The following is a 21,297-nucleotide window of genomic DNA, read 5'->3' on the forward strand; positions in this document are numbered from 1 at the left end:
AAGAACATATGCTTATTTAAGAATTTCACCATTAGGGGTTTTTTTTTTCCCCAGCGTGGTATGATGCAATTGGATTTTCTCTGCACTGGTTATTTTTCTTTAGCGCATCCCATCTATAAATAGAAAATCTCTTGCAGTGCTTCCTAAAGATGTTCAGGCTCAAACTACACATAGCGTTAATCACATGTAATTTTTCCCCCTGACGTTTTCTATTTTTATTTAAAGCAGCTGCTAAGGCTGCCGTCTCCAATGGGAGTCTAGGGACAGGCATCTCTAACTCTTTCTCCTCGGCAGGTTTTCCACTTTCATTTCACCCTGCCAGCTAGAAGCGTGTGGGGTGGGGGGAGGGAAGTACCCGTATCTTTTCACTAACAGGGCCTGTACATCTAGGGTGGGAGCAGTTCTGATGTATGGTGCCTCACCCACCTCCGTCCGTCTGCCATTGGAGACTGCAGTTTCAGTGAATGATTTTAATAACAGAAAAGGAAGGGAAAGTGGCAGTTCATATAGCGAACATTGTTCTTTGAGGCGTCAGGTAGAAGGAAATAATTGAAGAGCTTGGAGGGTGTGCAATATGTTTTTAAAATTTAGAAATATTATTTTTAAAACAGAGTAGATGAGCGTGGACAAACAAACCTAGTTCAAATATGTTCTGAAGCACTGGGATCGGGTATTTATCCCCTGGTGATAAATTCAATGCAAACAAAGAGGGTCTATATTACCAATCATGTTGCATATGCCTTTGAGTGCGTTCTCACGGTTTATAGATTCAGGATGGTAGCCACGTTGGCTTGCCATAGTAGAGCATATTCAGTAGCACCAACTAGATTTCCAGGGTATACGCTTTCAGGAGTCAAAGCTGTATTCATCAGATACTTGATAAAGGGAGCTTTGACTCATAAGACTCTCTCTACTTTTTTACTGTTGAGAAACCCCTGAAATTCTTCAGGCTTCAAGAAACCCCAGAAGTGGCACAATTATGCAGAATATGGTTGGGAAGCATAGCTGTGTACACACTCACAGCTCCCCTTCCTACCCATCATTGACCATGGGAGGTGGGGGGAACTGGTCAACATGACCATATATGGTCATATCACACAATGAATGTTTTAAATTTTTTAAAAAATATATTAAAAATAATTAACTCCCACCCATTTGAGAAACCCTTCCAGGGCTGGCAAGAAACCCTGGTTGAGAAAGCACAGCTTATACTCTGGAACGCTTGTTGACATTTTTTTAAATTTAAAAAAAGCTTTTAATTTTAAATATCTGAACATGTGGCTCATGAAAAACAACCAGAATTAATATTCTGTTACACAATTACCTTTAATTGAGCAGTTCAGGCAGAACGTGAATGCATGGCTCATTTCCCAGTTTGGTTAAATGGGCCTGTCAGTATAATTGAAATAAAATGATTTTTCCCCAAATACCTTCTGCTTTTTGTATGGAGGTTAGATGTCCCTGGTAAGTGGTTCCAGAGGCGAAATGCATTGTACTCATAACAAACTTCCAGAAAAAGTCTGCAGGTAAAACTTAACATGATTTGATGAAATTTTTGCTGCCCATGAATTCCAACCCTCCCCCAGATTTTCTGTTTCATCTATGAACTGATTAACTTGTTAGTGTGTCAATTTAAACTTTCTGACTAATGGTTCAAATGCTACAAAGAGTTGTGTTTTGATCCATATAAAGCAGTGGTCCTCAACCCCTGGTCCGGGGATCGGTACCGGTCCGTAGATCAATCTGTACCAGGCCGCAGCTTCTCCTCATCCTCCTCCCCGGCTGCTGCCCACCTTTGGTGCTCACCAGCGGCCGGCATGGCTGGGGCATCCCCTCAACGTGGCACTGCGCAGCTGCTGCTGGCAGTGCCCCCCAGTGGGTGGCGGGAAGTCAGGGGCGCTCGCGGGAAAGCAAGTGGAGCAGAGGCTCAGGCAGCAGCAATGTCCCTCGGCAAAAGACTACCGCCCCCCGCCCCCGGGCCTCAGTAAAATTGTCAAGCATTAACCGGTCCCCAGTGATAAAAAGGTTGGGGACCACTGCTATAAAGGACTGACAAAAACCTAAGCATGCTCACTTGAAAACACATCCCTTTTGATCCTAGTATTGCTTTCTCTCAAATAAGAGTGTTTATGGTTCTGTCCAAATGATTTTAAGAGGTGATGCAGGGCATTAATTATTGAAAAGTTTACATTAACTGAAAAGGCTAATTTGGATTGTTTTGTTAATGTGCTTCGCTCCACTGAGGGAGACAATCGATAGCTGTCAGACCACTGTCATAAAAGTAGGACAGTCATTAGCAGATGACTTTGACCTTTATCAAGGAAATGACCTACTGGGTTTTAATCAGCATGCTTCCAAAGAAACAGTGGAAATAAGTTTCTTCCCAAAGCAAACGGTTTGAGTCTAATAAATCCAAATCAAAATGTAGTATGTGTGTTTTTTGGGGTTTTTTTGTTAAACAAGGCATAGAAGCTGATTGTGATGGCCTGTCCTCTTAATTTAATTTAGGCCGTCTTACTTTTTAAAATAGCATTTTTTAATTCTAGCATTCAGTTCCAACTTGCGGTCTTTGTCAGCAAGTTTCAGACTATTTCATTCAGGGGAGGAGGAAGCACAAAAGGCCACATTCTCCACATATTTTGTAAGCGAAGTGGGGTGAAGTTGCTGTTACTTCTGCATTTTAATTCTTCTGTTAACACAACTGTGTCCCTGTCTGCATATCTTCTGGTGTGACTTTTCATGTTTTGAATCTGCAAGGCTTCTTCCTCATCTGAAGAAGTAATCCAGTTTCCTGCTTCAGAACTGGGCTTTACCTTTACTGGGTATCAAGCTGCCTAAGATCATCAGAAATTTGCTGATCAGTGGCAAGGTGGAAACTCTGCAGTTTTATCTATGGCAAGGTGGACCAACCTATGGCTCTCCAGATGTCCATGGACTGCAATTCCCATGAGCCCCTGCCAGCAGCATGCTGCCAGGGGCTCATAGAAATTGTAGCCCATGGGCTTCTGGAGAGGCACAGTTTGGCCACCCCTGATCTACAGAATAGTATCCAGTATCTTGCCCTCCTTAGCCCATTTTTCTGTCAAAAGTGTAGTTTGAAATTTAGTTTGCATCTTTGCTTTACTAAATTTTTTCTCTAGTCAGATATATCATTTTGTTGAATGAAAGTTTAAACCTTGTGTGGCTCAGGTTAATTTCATTGTTCCTCTTTTTCTTTTAATCATGTTTAAAAATAAATAAATAAATCTGTGGTCTTGGTAAGGGGGGAAAGCTATCCTGTGATTTTTTTTTTTGTCTGACACCTTTTTAGCTATTACCATAATCAGTATGTAAATTAAATATATTGTGTGCCTGCTTATATAATATTTTAGTCTTACAAAACTCATAATTATAGTTTAATGATATTAATATGCCAACGAGAAGTTCAAAAGATTGGAGATTAGAGTGGGCTAATTAAATTGACCTTTAAATCCTTCCTACCCTCTTGGAGTCTGTTGGTAATCCTTAAGCCCCCACGGTGCAGATAAACTTCAAAGCGAAATGGTGGTGCTGCTCTTCATTTTCCATCCTGCTGCCCCTTAATTTTCACTAAGGAAACTCTGATGCAGCAGATGTTTGGGTATTAAAGTTACCAAGACAAGAGCACTCTTCCAGGGCCTTTCTGAATAGTCAGTTTGCAGGCAGATGCCAAGACATTCCTCCAACTGTGCAGTTCGTGCAGCAACCATTTTGTTTTGTTTGTTTTATTCTTTGCTTGTTCTGAGGAAAGAATTTTGTACCTGTCTTGTTACACCGCTTCTTGAGTTTGTCTTCCCTTCCCTCTTGCTGTTAGGGATTTCAAAGGTCTGGATCGCAAAGATCACTTTCCTTATACCCATCTTCCCCATGCCAGGCCTTCAGTCATCTCATCTGTCTCTTTTGTCTTGGGTCAGGGTTGTCTAAATCTGCTGACCAGCTGCCCCATTACCCCTCACTAGCTGTCTTGCCGCCTTTTTCTTCCTGCTTTATCAAGTCCTTCTGCGGTCACAAATGGTCTCCATTCTGTTTTTCTGTAGTAGTAGCATCTAAATTGCATTGGGTGCCTCCAGTGCTCTGGAGTCCACTGTATTTTATCTTAGAAATAAATATTTAACATATTTGGAAGCAAAGGACTTCCTGATTTCTGTCTGCATCCTTTTGCCACTGCTAGGTATTCTGCAGTCATGTCGTAGAATGGTTCAGGTAGGTCGCTGTATTGGTCTGAAGCAACAGAACAAGGTTTGAGCCCAGTGGCACCCTTAAGACAAACAAAGTTTCATTCATTGATTCATTGATTCATTGATTCATTCATTCATAAATAAAGTTTCATTCATTCATAAATAAATAATAAACAAGCTTCTGTGTGCATGTACACTTCATCAGATACCCAGAATGAAACTTAAGTTGGTCTTAAAGGTGCCACTGGGTAGGGGTGAGTACTTCCGCTCAGTTTGGCCACCTCGGTGATCACCAAAGGCCAAGACGGCCAGCGGTGCAGCGAAGAGGGGTGGCAGCAGCGCACCAGCCGGTGCCTGCACGCAGACATACAGCTGAGCACCTGCATGCGGCTGCCAGCTGGCACGCTGCTGCTGCTCCTTCTCACTACAGCGCAGGGCTCCTAAGTGCTGTCTCGGGCTTGGGTGATCATCAAGGTGGCCGAACCGAGCCAAAGCACTCAACCCTAGTTCAAACTGTGGTCTTCAGAACGGTTTGGCTTCGAGAAGACTAACTGGCCTTTGCCATTCTTACAGTGGGAAAGTAAATGTGTTTACGTGAAAGGAAGCACTTGTCATAGATAAAATTAGCAATGCCATATAGAATTCTAAAGACACCCTTCTGTGGTTGGTTGGATGTTAAGCAGATCTGGACCTGTCTTAATTGCCTAGTTTGGCAACCATTTGGTGATTCATGTAAGCTGTAATGCACTCCTTGAGGGGGAAAAGTGAGATACAAATCTTACATTGGGATGTTTGACTCAATGTTGAACTGGAAGCTTGGAAGAAGATATCAGATTACTGAAGAAAACTGCAGGGAAAATGCACTAAGAGTCTTTGTTACGCAGTTAGGTGATGAAATCATGATATACGCAGGGATTATCTTTATCTGTATCAAAAGCCGCAAATTGCTTTAAAACCATGCAGGAATTTGGGGTTTCATCAGGTTATATATAGTAGAGCTAACAAGTGTCTGTATTCCTCTGGTATGGGACATGTGTTTGGTTTGATTGAAGTTGTGAGTGTTAAAGGTCAGATTAAATTTCATGACCTTCAACAAATGCTGTTGCTGACTGCTCTCAACACATATAGACAATCTTTTTATTGACCTGTGTAAAGACATGGTGACATTTTCAACCAAAGGTTGCTCAGAAGACCACTATTAGATGGATTAGTTATTGTGGGGGGTGGGGGGGGAGTGCAGGGTAGTTGTGTGTTCAAATAAATTGGAAAGTAGCTCAAACAGATCTTGCTGAACATGTTCCATATGTATAAGTAGTTAACAGTATAGTTTTCTTTTCCCCTAAGGTGACCTCCATAAAAGTAGTCAATTTGTGAACCAGAAAGCTTGTTTGTTCTCCTGAGATCAAAAACCAGAAGGCATTTGGCTTCTTGAGTGAATGTGGAGTTTAGGCAGCTGTGTTTCATTCACAGTAATAACACAGCAAGAGAAGTAAAGCTATTATAGGGCATTGAATTTATGAGCTTGATAGGTATTTTAATCTTAAGAGTGGAGCTGGGAAGTATACAAAGTAAGGTTAGGACTAAGGGGAACAGATTTGCGCTTAGGTAACCATTCTTTGTTGTGTGGCTACTGGGAAGAACCTAGAATATGGCTCAGCCCCTCCACAGAACTAGCCGTGGTTCACCTAGAAGAGAGTTCTAGAGTCACATTCTTCTGTTCTGATTCTCCTCGTTTGGAAGGTTGGGTGCACAGAGCATTCAGAGATCAGTTTTGCCGAAGAATGAGGAAGTAATTGGGGCCATTACTGTTGGCACTCACAACTGCACCCATGCATTGTACAGTGGAGGAGCTGTGTTCTGTGCAGAAAAAACATTATACTAATATTTATCATGAGGATTCCAAGTTCTCAGTGGATTGCCAGGGAGAGAACTGCTCCAATGGGAGAAAAATATAGCAGAAACACACAAAAGATGAAGACTGCCTCACAGAGAGCATGCAGGGAGGTTAAGCCCATTGGAATCAGGCTACCACTTCAGAGACTCTGTAACACTGCTAGTTGGCTCATTTTTCCCTGTGACTAATCTGTGCCAAGTTGAGCTTTGTCTGTTGTTGTAGTTGTAGTATATTTGCTGGGATACTCGATCTGTTCTCCTGGAATGCTTGTTAAAATGTTAACCTTATTGATGAGCAGCAGAGCTTTCCCTGATCTGTATATCAGGGGTAGTCAACCTGTGGTCCTCCAGATGTCCATAGAATACAATTCTCATGAGCCCCTGCCAGCATTTGCTGGCAGGGGCTGTAACAGGGCTCATGGGAATTGTAGTCCATGGACATCTGGAGGACCACAGGTTGACTACCCCTGCTGTATATGGTGCCATGTTTGCACAGCAGTTGAGTCTTACCACTGCCACATCACAGAGATCTATTTTGGAATGCTTTGAGAAACTACCTGTGTTACTCTATTCAGACTTAAACCTTTCTAAGCCCATTGATTTCACTTTGCTTGAAAGGTTGTATCTCTCTTTAGGACTTATTTATTTGATTGATTGATTGATTGATTGATTGATTGATTTCTATACCGCCCTTCCATATGGCTCAGGGTGGTTTACATACAACATGGGGGGATACATGGAACGAAATAATATATAACATAAACAAATACAACAACAACAATAATCTAAGTAACACAATTTCAGTTATCTTAAACAATATAACAGGAACGGAACTTAGCTAAGGCCCTTAGAGAGGACAGACCCTTAGAGAGGACAGACTGGTTCAGGCCATGGAGAGGCTGTCTGAGGGGGGACCTGTTGTCTTCTTCTGACTCACCAGCCTGTTGTCCTGCCTTCAGCTTCCCCCCGCCCCCTTCCCATTCCTTGGCAGTCTCTCACTGGAAAACTCTGATCAAGTTACACAGTGTCAGTTGAACCTGAGCTGGGCTCATTCTGCACTTACTTTGTTTATTCTGCTGTGGATCCTGCTGAATTGAGTTCGATTTGAACTCAGGTCTTTCTCTATTCCACCCCCCTCCCCATTGAAACAGAAAGTGTTCTGCATGTGATTAGGGAAGCTCAGTAGGGGGGGGGGAGCCAAGCGCAGCAGGAACCTCTTTCTTTTCTTGAATGGGGGGGGGAGAGGATTGGGGACAGTAGAGGAGGAGGAATAAATCCAAGAGGCAACTCTGCTGAGAGAAGTTAGGGCTTACCTTTTAAGGGAAGCCTTACAACCTGGGAATGAGGAAAACCTTTGAACTGTCGCCCTGGCCAATCAGGGCTTTTCTACAGCATTGGAGGTTAGAGGCAGCAAGTTCAGGGAAAAGCAGAAAGCTATACCTTTACTCATGCCAGTTTTTCAAATATCGAGGGTTATATCCACTCCACGATATTGCGAGGAAAATGTAGAGTTACTCCAGATCAATCATGCGTGTGTCAGATAAAAAATTTAATTTGCCCAAAATCAAAATGAAAATCACATTCAGTGTAAACGGCAGGGATTGAATCGACCTGGGATTAGAATAAAATCTCTGTGCAGGTTCAGCCTAGAACTCACCAGATATAAAGTGGGCATATATTCCTCAGTTTCTCCTCCGGCAAAGTGTGCCCTTTCAGTGATCTGAGGGAGAGGCTCTGAAAAGGAACGGTGTATGTAGCAAAATTGTGCTCCTGATCCATGTTCACTTCCTGTTGCTGCAACACAATTTTTGTCTGTTTGAAAATCAACCACCCTAAAAGTAACACTGATGTTTTCACACAGCCAGTTTTGATTAGTTACATGATAACTTCATTCTTATCTGGAAATGAGGCTGTTTTCAAGCAACTGATCTCTGGCTTTTTGAAAGGGGGGGGGGCGGGGCGCATTCCTTTGCACTATAAATATTCATCCCCAACTTAAAGATACCATCAAGAAAGCTGACTTAGTGCTCTACTGTATCACAATATGTCGCTGGTTTCTTGAAGAATGTTGTAACTTTACTGCCAAAATAACACTTCATATTCCAGAGTAACATTTAATATAGCAAAGTGGAAACTATTTCAAAGTGCTGGTAATAAAACGTGAAAGAATTTCATTCTGCAGGGCGTTTTCACAATTACACAATTAAGATGAATGTCGGTTGTCGACTTCTGATGGTGTAACAGAGCTTGAAAAGTGCTGTTTTGTTCTGACATCGCATCCCATTTTAATTTCTGCGACAGAATTCTCTGACAAGGAGTTGTCCGCTTGCAAATGACTCTCAAGCCCGCAGCGGTGCCCGATTCCATACCTCTTACGACAAAAGATATGTCATCAAAACTATAACAAGCGAAGATGTAGCAGAAATGCACAACATACTGAAGAAATACCACCAGGTAATTACTTATTTTTCTTTTTTTAGGAGGCAGAAATGGGAAGAGAAACATGGATGAATGCTTTATGTAATGTTTTAGAGAAGAGGGGCTTTAAGCTGTGAGTTGCTACCAGGTAAAGGTAAAGGTAAAGGTATCCCCTGTGCAAGCACCGAGTCATGTCTGACCCTTGGGGTGACGCCCTCTAGCGTTTTCATGGCAGACTCAATGCGGGGTGGTTTGCCAGTGCCTTCCCCAGTCATGACCGTTTACCCCCCAGCAAGCTGGGTACTCATTTTACCGACCTCGGAAGGATGGAAGGCTGAGTCAACCTTGAGCCGGCTGCTGGGATTGAACTCCCAGCCTCATGGGCAAAGTTTTCAGGCGGCTGCCTTATCACTCTGCGCCACAAGAGGCTCTTGCTACCAGGTACGGGACATTAAAAAGTTCCTGTTCACTCTGTAAAGCATTATATAGAATTAAGTCATTGTTGCCCTGACCTGGGTGTCCCAAGCTAGCCTGATATCATCCAGTCTTGAAAGCTAAGCAGGATTGGTCCTGGTTAGTATGTGCTTGGGAGACCACCAAGAAAGCCCAGGTTGCTATGCAAAGGAAGACAAGACACCTCCAAATGTCTCTTGCCTTGAAAACCCCTTGAGGGGTCACCGTAAGTCAGTTGCGACTTGAGTAGGGTTGGGTGCTTCAACAACCGAAGCGGCCAGTCGCTCCCGACGCAGCCAGGGCCGCGCCATGGGGAGGGAGGGGAGGCGCAGGAGTCGGCATGCCGGTGGGCACCTGCGTGTGTGCGCCCACTGACACGCCGACTCCCACACCTCCCCTCCCTCCCTGTGGTGCGGCACTGGCTGCGTCGGGAGCGACCGGCCGCTTCAGCCGCCAAAGCACCCAACCTTACTTGACAGCACTTTCCACCACCTAAATCTGGTGTTTTTCCCCCAGCCCTCCAAAATGAAACATGATTGTACCTCTGCTTGTTAGTCCCTCCCCCTGATTTTCCCTGGCCCTCTCCTTGCAGCTTTAATTTAGCTAGTTAGCTCCTTGAGGCAGGGACTTCCCTTCTGCTAATGTTGCTCTGTAAAGTGCCAAACGTACTTGTGCCAAATGTTAAATAAAAAAATGCATGATGTTGCTGCTAGTATAAGTGCTGATTTTGTCTTGAAGCCATGTTATAGGTACCATAGATGATGGCAATATAGCATAAGCAGGTATCAGGAAGTGGGGTGGCATTACTGGGCTCGATGTGTAATGCCTCAGAGAGATACACTTCTTGCTGTGACAGACCTCTGAAGATGCCAGCCACAGATGCAGGGGAAACATTAGGAGCAAAAACTACCAGAACACAGCCCCACAGCCCAAGAAAATTACAAAAGCCAGCTGTTTTCAGTCCCCTTCTGAATAATACCAGCATAGCATTTGCCTTAATTATTGCAGTTGGACACTGAGTCAATACTTTCAATAAGTTATCTACCACGGCTTCAATAGCCCCTTCCTGGTCAGTTACTGCCAGTTCAGACCCCATCAACATATGTTTATAGTTAAGATGTTTTGCTCCAATGTGTATTACTTTGCACTTGCCTCTTGTAGAATTATACTAGAATATGCTGAAGTTATTAAAGTGCAGGGCAAAAAACAAAGTGAGTAGAAACGGTCTTTGATTTGAAGTAAAAGTGTGAGTAGAGGCAACAGCCTCCGAACTCTGGATAGACATCCTCTACCTCCAAAAAATGAAATTAAAATTATAAATCTCTGACACAGAAGTGTTTTAAGTTTTTTTTTTAATTGCACAATAAGTTTCCCAGGAAAGCTCAAGCAACACCTGATAGTCAAAATGGATCTCAATAAGTTCTGTTAATCAACCGTTTGCCCTGATGAAGAGTTGTTTGTTAAGTTCAGCATCAAGCTAACGCAGCCTTGCAAATTAGACATAGCTTTGTTCAGATCTTCCAAAGAGTATATTCACCTATTCCTGTAAGTAGCACAAAATGCCTCCAGAACTCCCTTTCCCACCATGCATGCATGGTGCTGCCCCGGCATAGGGCTGCTACATTCTTGGAACCTGGGTAAAGCATTTCCAGTCTTAGCAGCAGCAGCTAGCTGGCCACAAAACCTCATCTGTCAGTGCATACTGTGGCACATCCCTTTATGAATGGCATGATTATATATCTTAGCAAAATTTGTATGAGGCTTATAGAATGTGACACTGTGACTTCTGCCTTGTCACAGTCAGGTACATACTTGAGCAAGGACTTGATCTCATTCTGAACAGAAACTCTTCTAGGGCCAAGACTGAGTTCTGCATGTGAGATATAGAATTCTTCTCTTTTACTAGTATGCTCCCCACCCCTAACACAAAATAGATATCTATGTCCTGGTGGGTGGTTATTTTAGTTTGAGATGGGGCTCTTTTTCATACAGCTCAAATTCTGCATGGAGGTGTCCTCAGTGGTTTCTGCTTGTGTTTTAAATATGTAATTAATTATCCGCTCTCTGTATGTATTGCGTTTCTGTATAAACCATAAATCTCAAGTTGTCTATTTCATGACTGCCTAAGGTAGAACTTGGTATCCGTCACAACGGAGGCAACCAGCAATTAAAGCTAACTCTTCCACTTGGGATAGGTGTTGATTTGAAACCAGTTTCTCCAAAAACATCTTATGCTTATTAAAGAAACAAGTGGAAAAGCGCACAATTGTATTTAGTCCTCTTTCGGTAACTGCGGAGATCTTCTTTCCAGACTCTTATAAATGCCACAAGAGTGCAGATAATTATTGCCTTGATAATTCATTGTGCTTTGTGTCTGTCTTGTAAGGCAGCAATTTTAACCTTTTCATCCGTTGAATGACATGACTGGTTAAATACTTTTCTCGTTGAGCAGGCAGTCTGAGAAATGGAATCCCGCTGTGCCGCGTGGCTTGATAAAACAGTGGCACTAAAACCATTGAACACGGGCGGCACACAATGGAATTCATTTAGCAAAAGTGGACCGAATGGGTCAGATTTGTAATTCTAATTGTCTGAGGACAAACGGATCCCTTTCTAAAAAGCATAAAAGAGTAATAATGAGCAGTAAGGCTTAATGCTGGCTTTTAATAAATAGGAATTCTGTAATGTGCTGTATGTCTAATAGAGGAGGGGATGTTGATTTCTGTATTGCCAGTGGGCTAAAGCTGCTGCTTAATGCGTTGGCATTAAAAAATAAATGAGCACCATACATGACTTTTGGAATTGGTATGTTCCTGCATGGTACCCAAAGCGCTGTGTGATCTGACATTACATTTCCCAGCTGGTTTAATTTTGCCTTTCCATAGGGGCTCCTATCTAGAAAATATAATAAATAACCTGCATTTCTTATTTCAAGGGTTAAAATACAATGAAGTACGGATTTTTCTTTTTAGGGGGGGGGTGAAGGATGCATCACACATCTAGCAACCTACTGAGGGCATGGTGCTTTGTTGCAGAAGTTCTTTGCAGGACAGGCTTGGTAGTCAGAAGAAGAAGAAGAAGAGTTGGTTCTCCAAGGATCAGCTGTTTGGCAGCCTTTCTCACACTGTTTGGGTTGTGTGAGAAGAACAGCAGACAGGCTCAAGGGAGGTCCGGAAAGGCAGGCAAGGGGCTGACATGTCAGCTGTGCACCCACTCTACCTGATCCCAGGCAGGAGCTGGTCCCAGGGGGGTGGGGGGTCTAGGAAGGCATGTATGGGACTGACAAGTTAGCTCTGTGCACACCCTGCCTGATCCCAGCCAGCAACCAGCCCCAAGGTTTTTAAATATCTAACCAGCAGGCCTGAAATCATCAGTCAGTTGAATCATGCTCAAATCACTTCAGGCTTCTCTGATTCGGCCCATTTAAAATGATGGGACTTGCGATTTGGCTCAGATAAGGCCAAAAAGTACTCCAGTCAGTATTGATTTGAGATTTTCAGACTTATCTAAGCCATATCGCCGATCCCTAGTCACTACTACATTTAACATTAAGAGGGATAAAATAATTGCCAGTTGTTGGCACCAAAGCAAGGCCTGTAGGGCTTCTTTTGAAACTGATTACTTGGTTTTATTGTCTGAGCAATGCAGATCAAAGTGGCTCCGAAGGAAGGAAGTTTTAGATCACCCTGATAGACGGCTAATAGGGAAGGTGGCATACCATAGCCCAGTCCTGTCAGATCTCAGAAGTTTACCTGGGTCAGCCCTGGTTCACCCCTCTGCTTCTCACGTCTTGAAAGCCCCTTGCTGGAATCACCATAAATCACACAGACTCCTACACAAGATTGCTGCCCTTATCAGGCTAGTCTGATCTAATCAGATCTTGGAAGTTAACCAGGGTTGGCCCTGGCAAGTATTAGGATGGGAGACCACCTAGGAATACCAGGTCAGGAGACAGATGGTCACTAATGGTGAACCATCTCTGAATGCCTCGTACCTTGAAAACCCTACAAGATCACCGTAAGTTAGCTGTGACCTGAGGGCAAATAAAAAGACTATCCTAACTTGGAGGGCCCACACTAGCCTGATCTGGTCAGATCTCAGAAGCAAAGTGGGGTCAGCCTTGGTTAATACTTGGCTGGGAGATCACCAAAGAGTTCTAGTGTTGCTACCGAGACAGGCGACGGCAAACCATCTCTGCATCTCTTGTTTTGAAAACCCTGTGAGGTCACCATAAATTGTCTGCAATTTGACGGCACTTGACTTTGGGTGTTAAAATATATCATCTTCCCCCTTCCATATTCTTTTTTTAGCAATACCTTTTGGGATAATCCAGATTTATTAAATCACGGGTAGTCAAACTACGGCCCTCCAGATGTCCATAGACTACAATTCCCATGAACATCTGGAGGGCCACAGTTTGTATTAAGTAATCTGGACTGTTTCAAAGTTTGGTCCATAAGGGATCAGAAAAGAATACTAGGGAAGAATCTGTTCTTATACAAAACCAAGCTGTCTGCATCTGCTAAAAAGGGCATGTTCATGTTCTGTTTATCAATTTCCCCCTTGGGAATGTCTTTCCTGGGCACGGCTTCCATGCATTTTTCAGAGAAGTCACTATTCCTTGCCTGCATTTACAACTGATACAGCACATGTGTGTTTTGTCGCCGGTTATCCTTCGGAAATTAATGTAATGTATGAAACAATGCTAAATAGAGAGAGACAGTAATGGCTGTCTAAATCATCATTCCTCTTTTTCTGTCTCTGAGCCAGTCCCAATTTGAAACAAATTATTTGGCTTATATCCAAATCAAAGCTAGTGGTTTTCCTTCCAAGTGAGGCTTTTGCATGAGTGCACAAGTTAAGTTCATTATGACAAAGAAAATTGCTAATTGAAGTAAAAGTATAATTTATTCTAATTCTAAGCAAATGGTTACCAGTTTCTCTTTCAGCAGTCAGGCCATTAAAGTTTTGGGTTGATTTAATTTGGGTTGGAGTTGATTACATTTACTTTCTTTCAGCTATTTTTATCCATGTGGTGCCATCAAGACAGTTTCTTTTGCTGAAAAGTTGATCTAAAATTTGAGATTGAGACCACAAAGGGAAGGGAGGAAGGAAGAGAGAAATCTGGAGGATATGCATTGATATCAAGTACATGTCTTTAGACTAAGGTTGCAGACAGAGCTGAGTGTTTTCAGTGTTATAAATTAACTTGATATTTAAATATTGTGGTAGTCCTATTATGAATGTATGAGAGTGCTTCTGTCTAAATAGCACCATCAACTTGCAAAGTTGCAAATCCTATTTCTTAAGCACTGTCTATACATGCTATTTTTCATACCCAAGACTAAGAAATGTCTACTTTTACATTCCATAGTATGCCAAATAATGCAGTTTTGCATGCTTACTAAGTTAAATTTGATGCATGTTGCAGTACATCCATGCAGTAAGTACCCTTTGATGGTAAAATTAGTGCTGCATATATTTCAGTTTTCCCTCATAATGCCTGTTGGGGTAGATGGGTTTGGCTGTGGATTTAGGATATTTTTTTTGGGGGGGGGGATCATCTCTAGCTAATGGGACTATTAAAAAAACTTCACAGAACAGGTAGGGTTTTAAGAAGGGGCTTGAATGAAGTGATTGAATTGGTATTGTACAAGTAAGAGCATGTAAGAGCATGATCAAGGACAGAAACTGCAGTAATTTGAAGGACTGAGAGGCCTTGGGAGAGAGAGAGATAGGTGCAGTGAGAGGAAGGGAGCTCTGAGGTAGGGATGTCGTAAGGCCAGAGAGATGGGAGATCAGGGATCTGTGCAGAGTGGAGGGTTTAATAGGTGGTCTCACAGCAGAACTCATCATGCTTATGTCAAGGTCTTTCCTTAGAAGCTACTCTAGGAACAGCCTCTGTGCCATGCCATGCCATGGGAGCTCTGCTTTCTATTGCTGGTCTCCTCTTGATCTCATAGGTGTTTTTGTCCCTTGGGTGAAAGTGAACCAAAAGAGGGAACCAAAAGTGAACCAAAAGAGGGGATTTCAACCAAGATCAAGGCAGATAACCAAAAGGTGTAATTGACATGCATATTTCCATATACAAGGTCTTTCCTTTTTGTACATGTAGCACCAAAGGGTACAGGAAAATGTTGGTATTCTGTCTGAAATATAAAGCGATGAGGCTTTTTGACTCTTGAGGATCTTATAGGGTTAATTGGGTCATCTTCTCTGGTTGGCTTTCTGCAGGAGTACGGCTTTTCCTAGGAGTATGCATTGACTGCTCATGGTTGCAGCAGGCAATGGGGCCTACCATTGTGTGTTCCTGCTGCTAAGATTCTAGGGGCTTTTGCTTGGGGTGCAATGGTCCAGGTGACTCAGAGAATGTCCCTTCTAGCTCATGTTCTGTAACATCTTGGGATAGAAAACCAGGCCAATTTTGGAATTTTAAATATATAGAAGCTCTTGTGAAGTAACATACTAGAGCAAAACTAGCCTCAAAAATGATGTTGCTTCCTACTATATACAGCTTTCAGCTTGGAAATGGTAGATTCAGTTGCCTTTCTTCTTATTGCTGGAAGGGAATCATAGTTGAAATGCAAAATAGCTGCTAACTTAGGATAGAAGTGAGTTTTTTCTTCTGTTTCGGAGGAATTCACTCCCTCTGCTCTACCCTTTTATTTAATTTGGCATAAGGCCGCTGTAGTAACCTTCTCTTCAATCTCTGGACCTCCTCCCCAAGAAAACCAGGTTGCAAGGACATACATATGGCCCAATAAAACCAGCTAAAGTTACCAATTAAAAAGCATTTAGCATGTGAATTAAGACACATGGGCAAAAGTCACAGCCAACTGTGCTGGAAAAAAAATCACCTTCCAGCAAATACTCTCTGGAGTAAAACTGCCTTGCATGCACTAGTGAATGAGTGAACTTCCGGCAGGCTGGTACACAGGATTGCAAAGGGAGGAGATTCATTTGTCACAGAGCTTGAGGTGATTAACCTACTGAATTCTCAGTAAAACCTTGTTACTGTTTAGAATAGATGCTTAGAACAAACTAAAGTGCTCTTTAATACTGCTCTTCGTTCAATAAAGAGAATCAGCGCAGTGAGTTATTGAGTACTATAAATATACTTATGGGATTAATTGCATCCCTCTTTTTGTGGACAACAACTACCCTTGACCCATTAGTAGATAAAATACAAAGTTCTGTATCAAGTGTAGCAGATGCTCCAGAGATATTACATCAGATCGTATGCAAATAAATGTCGTTGAATCACATGTCTTGTCCCAGTCTATTTCTATACTTTCTCCCTTGTATAGTTATTTAGCTCTTATCCTGCAAATCTTTTTTTTCTTTGATTCTCAAACAGAAAATATTGCTATATTGTTTTTTTACTGGTGCTCCACATATACAATACATTATTATAAGGCCCAGTGTAACCTGATTCATAGTGCTGTGCATTTATTTACTTTATAATTCATTTATGTCCTGCCTTCCTCCCCAATGGGGGACCCAAAGCCACTCACATCATTCTCTTCTTCATTTTATTATCCCAACAAACTCATAAGGTGGGTTAGGCTGAGAAAGTGTGACTGGCTCAAGGTCACCCAGCAGTCTTCCACAGCACACCACACTGGCTTTCAAGATAGCATTTATCTCTACAGGAATGTAGTATATCCCATTTCATGAACTTGTTCTGCAATTAACTAAGCTGTCCTAAGACATCAGATTCCAAAGGTTGTGTTTTGTAGCTGGGGCTGCCATGCCAGCAAGGACAACATCAGCCTTCACCATTCAATACATTTTGTTCATGTTCTTGCATCTTCATCAGTAGTAGAATACTGGGTAATTCGGTTTAAGACTTGCTGAAAGAAAATAGGAAGTTGAATATTCACTGTGATCCATTATGAAGCTATATTGGTAAGCTCCACTAGGTCTGAGCGTACAAGAAAATAACTCCTGTGCCATAGCCGTGGCAAGAGATTCGGGGGGGGGGGTGGAATGCAGTCCCTTGCTGTTCGTGGAAGGCCCCCGACTTTCAGGAGAAGGATTTGCAGGGTCATGTTGCTGAATGGGGAAGTCGAACGCCTGCTATCTGCATGTTCTCTTCCGGAGCCTTATAAAAGTCCTAATATAATTTGCTTTTGCATTATTATTTTAAATAAAAGAAATACGAAGAATGCTTGGATTAATATGCTATGGACGCATCTTTGTTCAGTGAAAACCTGCCAAAATCTTGCATTCTGTGTACTGTGTTTAATCTACCAGCTGACCAGGGCTTGATACCTATTTTGATAGCTCCCATATATCTGCAGGTGGCAGGCTCCAAGGCGGACATCCTTTTTTGTGAGGCAATGCTGAGATCTTAGAAGTGAATGTACATAGTTTCTGCCTGCTGGAAGTGAACTGTGTAATCATGAGGTGCAGATTTGAGGTGAGAACTAGCAGAGAAGGGAAATTTGGTAGGTGATGTGGAGTCTAAAATGTTCATGAGAACAACAAGCCAACCTGAAGGGATTCCAGATTCAATTGAAAATGTTTGTTTTTTAAACATTTCATCTCTGTATTGAAGGACCTTCTCATTTTAATGAGGGCCCACGATAGTGAAAGAATGAGGGGGTTATAGAAGCCTTTCCAAATATTTGCTTGCAACATATGTCTTCTCCTAGTGATATGATGTGTCTGAATCATGTATTCATTTTTGTCAGTCACTTTTGTGCATCTGCACGAGAGATGTCCTACACAATGTATCAGATAGGTATTTAAAGTTTAATATATTCTCTGTCTTTCTGTTTCTCTCTAGTTTATAGTGGAGTGTCATGGGAATACGCTTCTCCCCCAGTTTTTGGGGATGTACCGGCTTACTGTTGACGGAGTTGAAGTATATATGATTGTCACAAGAAATGTATTCAGCCATCGCTTATCTGTTTATAGAAAATATGATTTAAAGGTAAGCAGCATCTTTTAAATATGAATAGTGTAGTGGTTAGAGTAGTTTTGTGGGAGGAAAATGATGCAGAGCCAGTTTCTACATGGATTTTCTGCCTTGAGCTTAATGCTACAGGGAAGGCTATATTGCTATATTATATTTACTGGTGCTCCTCGTACACAATACATTATTATGAGGCGCATTGTAACCTGATTCATAGTGCTGTGCATTTATTTACATAATTCATGGTGGGGGTTGTGTCTTGCTTCCCCACAGCATCATAGTGCATTTGTGCATCTCCTAGGGTTACCTCATTTTTTCTCCAGTCTTTCTCAAACCTGGTTTGCTCTGAAGTTTTGGGGTAAAGCCTAAATACTTGCTGTATGGCTGGGAAAGTTCAGATTATCCCACCAGCATGGCAGCCATATCCCCTAATCCTCTTCCTGCTGCAGTTATTTCCTTTCTGCCTCCAAGAGGCTTTTAAAAAAAAGGTTCTAGAGTTATCATCATATTGATAACATTATTCCAGGATTTTTCATCCAAGGTATCATGAAACCCTGGGGTTTCTTGATGGCCCTGGAAGGGTTTCCTGAATGGGTAGAGGTTAATTAATTTTTTAAAATATTTTTACCATTTGTTAAACATTTGTTTATTTTATTCCTAGATTTTTAGCTTGCCACTCTCCAGAGACTCAGGTGATATTGACCATATATGGTCATTTGACCCTCCAAAATGGCCAATGATGGAAGGAGTGGGAAAGGGAGGAGCATGTGCACAGCTGTGCTTCCCAACTATATTCTGCATGATTGTGCCACTTCTCAAAGCCTGAAGAATGTTTCAGTGGTAAAAAAAATTGAGAAAGGCTGCATTATACCAGTATGCATACCAGGTTGTCTAAATTTCGTGGCTTTTATTTAGGAAAAAAGTCTCTAGCCCCTTCTGTTACAGAAATATACCTTTCTCCTTATTTTTGGCCAATGGAAGGAGCTAGAGACTTTCTCATTAATGAAAGCTGGAAACTCATAGAACCTGATATGCATATTGGTATAATTTTCTACTGATACATTATTCCAGGGGGGGGGGTAGCTGTTCTGAAGGACTAGGCAGGAAGGCTATACCAGCAACAAGGAAACCACTAAAAATTGTCCCTTTGTGGCAACTGCCAGAATCTGTTGGGTATTTCATATTTAAGTTCTAGTTATTGCAGTACTATATAATCTAGCAACACATTCTGTTAACCTGTGATTACTGAAATAGAATTTGTGGCTTATTTTCCCCAAAAAATGCCTTTTATGGAAATAAGATACTTTGAGCTGCATCATGTGTTGTAGAGGAAGTGGCTTAGCAGAAGTGTGCTAGCTAAAAGTAGATAAGTGTTAATTAAGGGTTGTACTAGAAGCCATTTGAGGGGGGAATGAAGAGGCTTTATTGCTTCCCTAATGCATTCTGTTTGCTGCTTCAACTTCTTCCACTTGCAGGTTTCTTTTTGGTAACCAACAGAACAGCTTTAACAAGTTAAGGCAGGTCCCCCCTGTGGCTCTCTGGTGCTTTAATGGCCTTTCTTTTATTTAAATAAGTCAGTTTGCAGTTGGAGGATGGGTGGGACTGAAAAGCCACATCATGCAAATGCCTGCGGAACTGTTAACCTGAGCCAGATAAATTTAATTCCTCCTAACTGGCACTCTGTCCATGTCCTGCCTTACAAGAAGGAATGTGGTGAAGTAAAAGGCATCTCAATTGGAGACTGGCTGGCCTCTCTTTTAAACAGGCAGTTCGCAAAGACAAACTGACCTTCAGTGTGCCTTATTTTAACCAGCTGACATATGCTATGTCAGCAGAAGAAAATATATTACACATGCTCACATATGGTTTTCATTATTTTTAATCACTTTCGTTGAGATGGACTTCATCATCATATATATATTTCCCCAAACAAAGCAGAATAGTGTGTGTTTGTTGGCGTAGCTCATTGTTGTGAATGACGGGCACCAAGGTTCTGGCGTCAGCAGAATTTCTGCCTGATTCCTCCTCCTCCTCCTCCTCCTGCCATTGATACTAGTACTTCTAGACATCACTGTTTGCTGTTGTTCTGTGGCTTTCTTTAATAATTTGATGGTGGTTGTTTTATGGTATCATCTTTCCTTTGCAAGCTCCTGAGTCTGGGGAGGCAGAAGGGACAGTTTCTAGATAAATGTTGTGTCTCTTGGACTACAATTTTAATTGCATATATTTATTTGAAATGAAACATCTCTCATTTGCTGCATTCGTGCACGGACAAATGCAAGCTGATGTCTGGATCCATTTTCTAATAAAAAAACAAGAAATTGGTCATATGGTATTTATTTATTTATTCATATTTATATCAATAATATAAAACATAGATGTCAGTGCTAGCTTTCTCATCCTTGCCCCACTGGTTACTTAATGTGGGATGAATCTCCAAGTTGTTCTTGTCAATAACTTTCTCTATCAAAACGCAATTTTTAAAAAAACCTTCTTTAAAGCAAGCATTTTGTGAAAGTTAGCAATATTGAAACTCACCTTGCAGGGGGGGGGAATGCCCTGATTTGCATTGGGTTGGATCCTGTCACTCTGAAGAAAGTCCATGTTGGAGGAAAACTCAGAACAGAGGAAACCTTTCCGTGATGCAGGAAGTTTTTTGCTGTGAAAAGAGAACTCAGTAGAAGCAAATCACAGGGTCCAACCTAGTAAGAGGGACAGGATCCAACCCCGTGTGCCCTGTGAATATTTGACAGGGAGAAAAAATGGCATGTAATAGTTATGTGGGTGGAACTGGACATTTTAGTAGACCGGCTTCCATCACTGTGCTGGGACATTCATTAACCCCCTCATGACTGGTAGATGGAGGCCGAGGAAACACAGAGCGTGATGATATCACAATATGGGGTAATGTTAGGCTAGATATTCTCAAGGAAAAAGAGACTCAGAGGAGCCAAAATTTGGCGTCCCTTGGTACAGATGTCAGAGTTCTGCTCAGTGCTGCCTGACTGGTTTGGACTTTGTTTAGTGAGTTACTGATTTACTTTAACTAGGACCTGGAATCATTCCTCAAGTTTCTGTTTTGGAAGAAAGATAGGGTGCAAATGGAATCAATTAACACATTTACTTGGATATAAATTCCACAACACAAGATGCTTGCTTTCACATAGAAGAAGTTGTGGATCTCCTAGAGCAAGGGTAGTCAACCTGTGGTCCTCCAGATGTTCGTGGACTACAATTCCCATGAGCCTCTGCCAGCAAACACTGGCAGGGTCTCATGGGGATTGTAGTCCATGAACATCTGGAGGACCACAGGTTGACTACCCCTGTCCTAGAGCACATAGATGGCTGCTGGAAAAGGAAAAAAGAGGAAGGAGGGCTAGTTTTCCCACAGTGACTGAGGAAAGAAGCAAGAGAGAG

General features: G+C 42.1%; 1 protein-coding gene and 1 long non-coding RNA gene across 2 annotated transcripts in view; one reads left to right on the forward strand and one right to left on the reverse strand.

The window, feature by feature from the left end:
• PIP4K2A (phosphatidylinositol-5-phosphate 4-kinase type 2 alpha) overlaps nt 1-21,297 on the forward strand; it is a 61,362-nt gene that overhangs the window by 26,042 nt on the left and 14,023 nt on the right. The window contains exons 4-5 of the mRNA XM_077302769.1: nt 8,391-8,543; nt 17,752-17,898. Coding sequence (XP_077158884.1) covers nt 8,391-8,543; nt 17,752-17,898 — 300 coding nt within the window. The remainder of the gene's footprint in view (nt 1-8,390; nt 8,544-17,751; nt 17,899-21,297) is intronic.
• On the reverse strand, nt 19,744-20,604 carry LOC143820224 (uncharacterized). The gene is made up of 2 exons (XR_013225275.1): nt 20,419-20,604; nt 19,744-20,036 (listed from the first exon to the last, which is right to left on the reverse strand). It is a non-coding gene; the product is annotated as an uncharacterized LOC143820224 (long non-coding RNA).

Source organism: Paroedura picta, chromosome 11 (genome assembly GCF_049243985.1).
Source record: "Paroedura picta isolate Pp20150507F chromosome 11, Ppicta_v3.0, whole genome shotgun sequence".
In the NCBI taxonomy this organism is placed as follows: Eukaryota; Metazoa; Chordata; class Lepidosauria; order Squamata; family Gekkonidae; genus Paroedura; species Paroedura picta.